Source organism: Amphiura filiformis, chromosome 13 (genome assembly GCF_039555335.1).
Source record: "Amphiura filiformis chromosome 13, Afil_fr2py, whole genome shotgun sequence".
NCBI lineage: Eukaryota > Metazoa > Echinodermata > Ophiuroidea > Amphilepidida > Amphiuridae > Amphiura > Amphiura filiformis.
This window is the reverse complement of record NC_092640.1, coordinates 18,874,529-18,886,093: the sequence shown is the minus strand read 5'-3', so window position 1 is coordinate 18,886,093 and position 11,565 is coordinate 18,874,529. Positions and strand designations below refer to the sequence as shown.

General features: G+C 38.6%; 1 protein-coding gene across 1 annotated transcript; it reads right to left on the bottom strand.

Moving 5' to 3' along the window:
* Window positions 1-10,373: 10,373 nt before the first annotated feature.
* LOC140167464 (uncharacterized) lies at window positions 10,374-10,793 on the bottom strand. The gene has a single exon (XM_072190771.1). It carries the CDS (start codon window positions 10,791-10,793, stop codon window positions 10,374-10,376), a length of 420 nt encoding a protein of 139 aa, XP_072046872.1.
* Between the last annotated feature and the right edge of the window lie 772 nt (window positions 10,794-11,565).

Below are 11,565 nucleotides of genomic sequence, written 5' to 3'. Positions count from 1 at the left end.
CTGCTACCGAGTTCACTCAACACGCAAACACACTGTTTATTTATATAGAACAACTTATGATTAGGCCTATTTATTAATGCAGTATGGCAATCAATCAAATCACATACAATAGTATACAAGAATTAAACTTAAATTTCTACCATTTCGTTTTACTATGAGGGCATTGCTAGTACAAGATCAAATCATTGGCAAGCTAATATTATAATGAGGACAATGAAAATGGCTCCTTTTTGAGAAAATAAGTCGTTTAAATTGATATTCTGCCAAAAAGGAGTCATTTTTGAAAATTGAGTATCTATAATTGTTTAATAAATAAATAAATAAATTTTGGATTTATAAAGCGCCTTTCTCCAGATCTTAGAGGACTCAAAGCGCTGTAATTTCGTTGCAATGGTGAATCATCACAATCAGATCGCATCAACTAGGTTGCTGCCGAACGGCGCACACCTATCCGCATTTAGATTGTAACATCCACCAAATATCTGTGCAGCTCCCCAAATTCCATTGGGTGAAGGAAGTTTTTGATAACCAAACAACTAATCACCGATTTTTGCGATACAGGAGGAAACCGGAGATCCCGGAGAAAACCTGCGAGAGCGAGCATGGAATCGGATAAACCAAGTGCACATGAGTCCTTGGGCCGCGCCGGGGCTTGAACCCGGGACCTCAGTGGTGCAAAGCGAGGGAATTACCGCTGCGCTAACTCGCCCTCCCACCTTTACAAACATTAGGCTATAATTGATATACTGAAAACACCAAAGATCTAGCATACTTGGTTCTTAAGTTCTGAGGTTTTGTGATGTACATTTTCCTGTGTATTTTATTGCTTTTAGTCTATATTTTTGCCTTTATTTTAATTTCAAATTTGCCGCCTATGGACCAGATCTTGTCACATATTAGTAAATTGTGATATTAAAATTCATATATATATATATCAACTAGATGAAATCAAAATATTTTAGATCAATGTCACCGTAAGAGCTTAGAATTTGAGCGTGACATATCAATATTGTATCTATTATGCAAATAAACAATTTTACAATTTTAATGGCGCGATAGCTAACCTTTTGTTGTCCATTCCCAATTTCTCATGATGAACTCGCGCATTATACTCTCCTGACGAAATGTCTTTCCGCACCCCCTATAACCGCAGAAAATGTTAAATTGTAACGATACTACAAATGGAACACGTATCAAACCTAACTGTCACTAAAATATAAACCCTTTAAGGCGATTTAATACCCTGATTTTCATCAGTACCCATCTTCTTTTTTTTTTTTTGCAAATTTATAAAGTATATAAATATGTTCATCATCTCATGTCCTGAACTTATAAAATATCTCTATATACAAAGTGGTTTTAAGCCATTTTAGAAAATCATTTTAGCCCTATATATTTTTTTGTTTACTGTATCCTGGTAACTGAGATGTGTGTTTCATAACAAACCATAATTTATTCTATTGAACATGTCCAAGTAGAATACATGAATAGAATACATTAAATCCTTTGTTATACTATCTATAGAAATATACTCACTGATTATAACACTGAATAAATTAAATAGGCCTAAATAATCTCTTCCACATAGACAATTTAATACTACACCATGTATGTATCTTCTATAGTATGTTGTTAGGAAAAGAGATTAAAAAAGGCTATAAGGTCATCAAAGGTCAGGTTATAGGTCAATTGGTTCAGGTCAAATTCAGGCATCAATTTTGAATACATGTGATAGTCTGTGATATCATACATGTCATAATGAGGCATCAATTTTGATATTTTGTCTGTTACTGGATATATAATGGAAATGTGTGAGGTGGATATACTAAAATACCTTGGGATGTAAATGGTGAGTACAATTTAGATTGTCTAGTTGAGTTGGATTGGGCAAATAAATATAAAATAGTTACCAAAATCACAAAAATGAAGCTTACGGAAAACTACCTAATATGGTGGTATAGGTGACAAAAAATACAATCTTTTTCAACATTGCTGTAGTGTGGTTGTGGTAACCTGTTGCCTATGGCTTAATTAAGTTTCAGTGACATAGTGTTGCAAGTTCAAAATACAAAATATAGCTCGACATTGAAAATAAAAGCATTTTAACCGGTTCGTTTTTTGATAGTTGTGGAGCACCAAGTTCATGAAGTCATACAAGAAATCAGGGACCACTTATTCCCATTTTACATATCAACATTATTTCCCTAATGTGTTAGCAACACATATCCAAAATTTTAACGAAATCCGTTGATAGTAAGCTTTCCAAAATGAAGTGAATTTAAATCATCAGTGATGTACCTCCTTTTGGCTTCTATCTTCAAAAGCATGTAAGCTACATTGATACCGATACCACCAATAAAACGAGAAGAGTTGCCTCTTCATTTTGCATACCACTTTGTCCAATTTGTTTTTGTAATTTCTTCACAAAATGCAAAAAATGCAAAAAAAATCAATGGGTGTAGTACCCCCTTAATCAATGATAGTCATAATTGCAGAAACTTGGAACCCTCATTTACTACAAAAATAAATAAAGAAAAAATATTCTTACTTTGCGGAAATTACACAGTAAAATTCCATTGAGAAAAGTGGCGGCGCTGTTTAATGAGGCTCATTATGCCGTCAACATGGTCAATACCCTGTTGCTATCAAAAAGTTGTCATGATCGACTTGCAGTTATCCCGACTGCACTACTGGTCATCATCAACAATGTTTGATACAAACGCTATTTGGGTTCGGTTGTTAATATTATCTTCTTGGTGTTTTTTTTCGGCCGTCCAGATTTCGGGCGATTGTCCATTGAGTCATGAATCTCCTTTTTTCTCAAATTATATCGAGCAGATCCCTTGTCAATATTCAATAATCTTGCAATTTCATGGTTTGATTTTCCTAGACTATGATAGGCTTCTATTATTCCCTCCTGGTAATCGGTAATTCTTGGCATTTTGAGCCTGATCTGATGTTAAAACTGAAAACTTTTGGAAGTCGATATTAAACTATAATTTGCTAACAGAGGAAGAGGCTTACGCATCATACACTGGAACATAGAAATATTCAAACATTACAACTAGCGCACGAGATCAAATTAATGATGCTTAATCGTTATTCTTAACATAATAATATAATTTGCTGCTAGATAGGAAATCCCTGTAGTGAGGCTGGATCGTGGCAAATAACATAATCGCATAACAATTACTAGTCCGTTGTAATCGGGGGATACCTTTATTCCTCTAGTATCACAATTCATAACCTTGATCATTTGTTATGCATCACATGTTTTAAAAAAGAGTTCAAATACCCCGGGCATCATCTGATGTTATGGTAGTCGTCAAGGACTGACGTCATAATTAGCTAATTAAGCACAGCGCCGCCACTTTTCCTATGGGTATTTTGTACAGGTTTTTCATGAGATCATAACAAAGTTTGTTTTTTTTATTTTTCAGCAATGTTTTGATGTTGAAAAGTTGATTAAAACTGATTAAAGATATTATAGATGATATTGAAGTAAATAAATAGGTTTCAAGTTAGTATTATTTTCTAAAAAATCAACAATTGTTACTGCGGAAAGACATTTCGTCGGGAGAGTACATGAATGAACATCAAAAGAGCTCTAGGGCTCATGTGTTATGTATTGCTCGTGAACATATAGTGTCCTCTTCTTTTACTGTGCGTCATCAGTCCGCTACCTTGGAAATCAATTTCGCTTCGAACGGGGGGAAGACCCGTACGAACCAGCATTTTACCAACACAATTTCTCTTTTTTTCAGGAGAAATACGAATAAAAAATTGCAACGAGTGTCAACTTGTAAGGTAATAATTATTCTCTTCGAATGGAGTTAAACTTGTTTTTGCAATAGATATGCCCTTTGTGATGTGCCCTCAGTAATTTAATTTAATTATTTAACTCTCTCTTTTACTCAATCAACCATTATTTTATTGTTGTATATGTCAAGGGCTTTCAGAAATACTTGGGTGATCAATCTCAATATGCCTAACTTTTTCTGTAGAGGGCGCTTTTCAAAATGGCCGCCAAATTTACTACTTTTGAGTATATCTTAGCTCCAGAGGCTCATAGAGATATGATTTTGGTGTCTATGCATATGTTTTCAGGGTCTAAGAACACGAAGAAACTACTTAGAATATGAATAAATTTTCTAATGAGGGCGCTTTTCAAAATGGATGCCAAATTGACTAATTTTTACTTTATCTCAGCTCTAGAGGTTCATAGAGACCGGACGTTGGTGTCTAAATATATGTTTTCAGGGTCAAGGAACCCCAAAATACTACTATGTTAGACTTAGACGCAGTAGGGGGTGGACAGCCATCCTGAAATTCAAAATGGCCATCACGAAATTGTCCTTTTTATCTTCGAAAAAACTTCAAGGTTGTGAACTTGTGAAATCGACTTGTTATTTGAACCGACATTTTCTATTACATTTCACTTTAAAATCTGAAGTTCTGAAGCTGTTTCATATAACAAGACCAAGTATAGTGTGTGCCAAGAGACATGCTTTAATTAATGTCAACTTTCCAGCAAGAATAGTGTAAACAAGCAATTTGCCTTAATTAATGTCAAAGAGATACAACTCTAAAACAGTACCACAGCTATACCATCAGGTTCCCAACTTTTGCGCTGAAAATAGTTTTACTAGGTCATTGATGATCTGTGTTGAAGTTCTATGCACTATATATAAAACCAATGTTGTGAACTCGCCATTTGTATCGCCCTTATTATAATTCAGGTTAAAGTCAAAAGAGCTCTAATCAACGATGGAATCCATTCAACTATCAAGTCAAGCAAAGTCAAGTCCTGAAGCTGTTTGCTGCTTGGGATTCCACTACCTACGAGGGGGTACAGTCACAGTGTATCTAGAGGATACAAGAAACCTACCTGAAACAGCCCCAACAGTTTAAAGTCACTTTTCAGATGGACATTCCTTCTCAATTAAGGACAAACCCGGGGGCTTCTCAGCAGTTGGATCAGAAGTTGGAGCAGACCATCAACCTTTCATCACAATGCAGCGATGGTGTCATTGGACATTCCAAGCAGTAACAATACATCGCTCAATGGGATCTTATCTATCATGAAATGATGGCTGTGAAAAACCTACACAGAAAATTTACTGGTGTCGACGGGAGTACCTCGGAGGAATGGCACCATCATGAGTCATCATCTTCAGTCACTATCAAACAAGGAGGACACGTTCAAAAGATCAGATGATGAAGTTCATTGAAAAGAGAGGGTCATCGTTCTCTGCAGAGTGCCCCACAGAGCTCCACAACTTCGTCACCAAGCAGGTGATGACATCAGAAATCAGAAACGATGTACTAAATGCGTCTGAAAAGGACGCAAATTCCAGGCTTTCCACAGTGAAAGGATAATCAATAAATCTGTAAAACTGAGAGACACTATTCACAGAGGGAACCTCAAAATAATGGCCTCAATCAACGAAAAACCCAAGAGAACAGTTCAGAAAGTCATCGGAGCCATGAATATGACTGACAAATCCATCGAAGTGGCTATAGAGATAGAGGTCTTGGCACTGATGATCTTCTGACATATGTACCTTCCCCATATTTGCTGTTTGGTGGTGACGGTTTAATGACCAAACCATAAAAGAGGCAATTTGTTAGAGGAAAACCTCAAGCCTGATGACTATTACTACCGGCATAAAGATGATTCAACCTTCCTGATTGATGTCATGGCAGCAATCCGCAGAGTGCCTCTATCAGGACTTACAAGTTTCTCTGATCTGCTCTCAAAGTTTGCAGAAACAACCTCTCTGTATCATCACCATGGCAGATGTGATTATATCTTTGACATTTACCATGACGACCCATCGGTAAAAGATACAGAGAGGTTGAGGAGATGCCGCGCAACTCCAGTGGTACTGAGCTCAATTCGTCGGTCGCAACACATAGTGGCGTAGAGTGATTTTCCAAATTTTCTGTTTCACATAGTGGCGTATAGGTTTAGAGCTAGCTATTATCCTATAATAGTTATTCCTAGTTAACAATTAAAGACACAGTTTAATAGTTTGAACCTTAAACTTCAATTTCAAATGGAATCGGGCCACTGAGAGATAACGGTGGAAGAGTATTGACTCCGTTACTAGTAGCATATTCTTCAAAAACGGTTTGCTCGGAAACGTATTTTGTCCTTCACGTACGCCACTATGTGTTGCGACCGACGAATTGAGCTATCTACACCAATTCCAAAGGACATGTCAACGTTCTGGACGTCAAGCTAAAATAAACTGCTGCTGGAAACACAAGTGTATGCATTCTTGCGTGATAGGTCCATGGAAATACATAAAGAGCCAACGGTTCTTAGCCAGCTATGCACTGACAGTGGCAACTGGAAGTGCATAAAGATCCATAATGGAACATAATATAACATGCAGCACCTGCAGTCTCGAGTTGAAGAGGCAGATCTACGTATACCCATGCATGTCCTAGATTGTGTCCGAGCTGGTCACAAAACATACGTTGTTATATCCAACGATAATGATGTAACAGTTGCCCTGCTGTTTTATATGGCTACCTTTCTTCACGAGGGTCTTCAGGAACTGTGGGTAAGAGCAGAGAGAAGCAACACTACCCGTTTTGTACCTCTCCACATTCTGTATGGAAGACTGGGCCCTCAGATATGCTCAGTGCTTCCTGCGCTACATAGCCTCAAAGGATGTGACATCACCAGTAAAATAGGCACAAAGAAAGCAGCCCTCAAGGCCAACCCTGTGGTTTACTTCCAAGGATTTGGCGCAACAACTCCACTAGGTCCTTATTCTATCCAGCAGGCAGAACAGTACTTGGTGTAAGTCATAGATGCTGAAAACAAGTCCAGTAATTTCCTGCAACTCAGAGCGCATCAGTTTCACTTCTCAAAGTCAGCTTCACACCAGAGTCTGCCACCAACATCTAAAGGTTTGGAACCTCACATCTACCGTGCATTCTTCAATTCTTGGATACGCAACTCATCGTCCAAACAGCAGATCTAGATCCACAGACTATGGTTTCCTACATGAGAATGGAAACCTTCTTCCTTCGACATCATGGAGATCATTTGAGCCATATTGGAGTGTGGTGTGTCATTGCGGCAAATGTACTCGTGTAACCTGCCCTTGCCGTGCAGCAATGGTAAAATGCAGTGTATTTTGCAAGTGTCAGAAGACAGATAGCTGTAGAAATCTCCACAACTGACCTGGTAGACAATATATGAACTATTATTCCGGGCTATTATTGAAGATAATCAAGTTCCTTACAAATCAAATGGTAAATTGGTTCGGTTTTCTTTCAATCACACCTAAGTTTAACTGTCTAATGCCTAATAATGACAGTTTTGGAGGCTCCTGAGAAACTCTGTCGACCAGACGAAACTGTCAGGTTAATAGTCATGTGAGCTTAGGTCTGATTTGAATAGTATTATACCATTTAAAATGCATTTTAAGCATGGACAAAGTCATGCAGATGCTAAACTTAATGAATAAGATATTCTAAATGCTCCCATTGGACACTATAAGACCTTACAAACAAAAGTATAGCTACCAAAACTATGGCTCTTTGCTTATAAATAACTAAGTTATAAATAACAATGTTAATTCTTGGCGGACATTTTGAAATTCAAGATTGCTGCCTCAAAGGAGGTGCCAGTGACTAAACAATTTTATGGTATAGACACCAAAATCGTGTCTCTACGCACTCCAGAAACTGAGATATTATCAAAACTAATAATCTTGGCGGCCATTTTGAAAAACGCCCTCTATAGAAAAAGTTAGGCAAATTCAGATCAATCATCCAAGTTTTTTTGAAACCCTTTGTATTGTACAACAATAAAATCATGGTTGACTGAGTAAAAGAGAGATGGCCACGAACTTCCCCATAGAGCTAGTAGAGTAACTGACAGTACAAAAAGTCTGACTCGAGATCGAAAGAAGCTTTCAATTTATTCCCAATAATTTGAAGAGCGCCATCGTACCTGTATAGTTTGACCCCTGAGTTTGACCTGGCACATGTACATTGACATTGTTTAAATGTTTATGTGATCAGCTGTTCGAGATCGTGGAGTGTCTCTGTGAGTTTTGTAATCATTATTTGCGATGAAAGGAAATGATTCCTTGACGTGACATTATATATCCTTGATTTGCTTAATTATGGAGAAGCGCACTGGTCGCCCTCGGCTCAGTGACAGCGGTAAGAAGAGAGCAAGACCAAACAAAAGTACGAGACAGCTTCATGCAACAGCAAATTACGCCTTTGAGGCAATGAAAAGAGATCTAAACATAACAACAAATGTGATCGCTTTGTAGTTTCTTCTTGATATGTGAGTACTTCATTCATTGATTTCATATGTATAATATGTATATTATTTGATTTCAATTTCATAGTTCCATATGTACCCCCCCCCTTCCAAATGTACCCCCCCCCCCCACTAAAAATTGCCTTAACTTAAATACTTGTTTAAAACAACTTAAAATACCTTAATATTAATATTGTATTATATAGTATTATTTCTAAAAGTTGTTAAAACAAGATTGAGTGGGGGTTCATATGGAACTCTATCCCTATTGGAGATTACACAGTAGCTAAAGGCCCGGTCACACTATGACGGACGATAACCAACGAAAGGTGACGAACGTGAAAATCACAAAATGTTGACGGCAAAGCGACGACAAAAAGAGGAAAAACAAGATTCGCTGACGAATAGGAACGACCTTCAGCGACAACACGACAGCAAGGGACGAAAGGCTGCTGTAGGAAACGGAGACTAGCGACCAAAAGCGGACGTTGTCTGGGCGGCGAGTGACGATGTCTCGACGGAGCCTGACAACAAGCAACGAGGTCAGACGACTGGCAGCGGATTTGCTTGCGACAAGGAACGGCAGCTGACGGTGGATTGCGGCGATGATGATGCGGACACGGTGGCGAAGAGGTACATGCTCTACCTCGCAATCGGAGTGTTGCGAGTACGAGCCCTGGCGGTGCCATCGTGTTGTGCACTTGGGCAAGGCGCTTTACCTCACTTGCCTCTCTCTACCCAGGGGTGGAATGGGCAGCTGTTAGGAATATTGTCCATTAAGCGCCGCCCAAAGGTATGAGCATGCCTTAGGCATTGTATGGCAGCTGACATGTTCTATTGACAGCGGAATAAATGTAAAGCGCTTTGATACATGTGAAAGGTGCTGTATAAATATCAACATTTATTTATTTTATGTCGTGACTCAGCGGCCGACATCAAAGCATGCGGGTTGTATAGTCCACTTTGGTGTTCCCACTCTTCACAACGTTCTGGTCATCCACTCAAAATATCAATATCAATAATAATCAAAAAATTAATATTAACATCAATATCAACAATAATCAAAAATATTAAAATCAATATCAATAACAATCCAAACTTTTATATTAATATCAATAATAATCAAATATATTAACATCAATACGTTGTATATCAATAATGATCAAAACTATTATCATCAATATCAACAATAATCAAAATATTAATATCAGTATCAATAATAGTCAAAAATATTAACATCAGTAGCAATAATAATAACATATCAATATCAATAATAATCAAAAATATTATATTTTTGATTCCTATTGATATTTCTTTCTATATGAACTTCAAAATTGCATCGTGTCGAACAGTTTTTTGAAATCGAACTGGCGTCAAAAAATGTCAAAAATCGCACAAAAAGTTTAAAATCGTGGACCATCGTTTAAAATTCGTAACCCATCGCAGACCACCGTTTCCATGGCGCAGGTACTCGCAAACGACCCGCCATCAACAGTCAACATCCGTCACCCTCCGCACAAATTTCGCAAGTCACTGTCGCACCAAGATCGTTAGAATTTCGTCATTTGCCGCAATGTGTCGTCAGGGTTCGAGATGTGACGTCACTTGCCGTTGTTTTTTCGTCAATGGTCGTTGACAACGATTACCAACGAAATTGTGACGAGCTCAAAACGACTAAAGACGGCTTCGCACGGTATGGAAACGTGAAAGAAATTAGGGTTGCGGTCTCCACCGAAATCTGAACGGAATCACAACTTCTTCTTTTGCCGTCATAAAATTTTCAACATGTTGAAAATTTGCCGACGAACGCGACGAATAATTTCGGCCGTCTGCGGTCGCTAACGGATTCGTCAACGACAACTAACGGCAACACACGATGAGTTACGGTAAATTCAAAATTGCAATTCGCAGCTTAACGTCGCTTCTTCTGCTTCTGCTCTATACTGTGCAAACACCGCCGGTACTTGGTGGTTATCACGCACAGGTCGCGTGATACGACGGCCTATATCTTGAAATGAGCTCTTTTACATAGTTCGTTAATGTCCATTTCATCCAGTTTACTTTTAAAAATTATGACTTATGGAGCATCGCGTGTCTCTAACGGCAGGAGATTCCATTCCCTTGTAGTGCGGGGGTAGAGGGAGTATTGGTAACAGTTCTTATTAAAAGCCGGAATGTCTAAAAGATGTGGTCCATGAGAATTTCTGGTTTTGCGATTGGTTGTGTTGCTTAATGGCTTAACATTTGATGGCGCCAAGTTGTGAACTTCCTTGTAAATTGAAGTTAAGCGGAGTTTGGTGCGTCGGTTTTCTAACGTTTCCCATCGGAGATTTGTCAGCATTTTTGTGACACTTGATTTCCTGGAGTGATCATTTTGGACGAAGCGTGCAGCACGACGTTGGATTTTCTCTAAAGTAGCCTTGTTGGAGTTCTGATAGGGATCCCAGATAGCGCTACAATACTCTAATTTCGGACGCACAAGAGCCTTGTATGCCATTTCTTTGACTGTCTTGTTACATGAGTACAGATTTCTTCTCAAAAGTCCGAGCAATTTATTTGCTTTGTTAGATGTCTGTTTTATGTGGTGGGCCCAATTGAGGTCGCAGTTGATTTCGACCCCTAAGTATTTCTGCTGTTTAACATTCTGGAGTGCAACTCCATTCATTGTATAATCATGATGAACTGGTTTAGTCTTGTGAGTGACGTGCATGGAGTAGCATTTGCTTGAGTTAAACGACATTTGCCATGATTTTTCTCACTTGCAAAGAGAGTCAATGTCCTTTTGGAGATGAAGACTGTCCTGAGCACTCTTTATCTCTCTGTATATGATGCAGTCATCTGCAAAAAGTCTCACTTTACATGACACAGCAGCCGGGAGATCGTTTATATAAAGTAAGAAAAGCAAGGGACCCAACACAGTCCCTTGCGGGACCCCTGAGGTAACTGGTGCTTCTGGACACGATTCACCTTCAATCTGAACTCTTTGATGCCTGGTTGTCAGGAAGTTGTTAATCCACATCAAAAGGCTGTTGTTGATGCTTGTGTGCTCCAATTTGCGCAGCAATCTTTGGTGGGGGACGGTGTCGAAAGCCTTGCTAAAGTCAAGTATAATCAGATCGGCTTGGCTCTTTCTGTCCAGGATTTGAGTAAGGTCGTCAACTAAGCCTGCAAGTTGTGAATCGCAGGATCTTCCCTGACGAAAGCCATGCTGGTGATTTGTGAAAACTTTGTACTTGTCTATGTGATCCATGATGTGACGATGGATAATA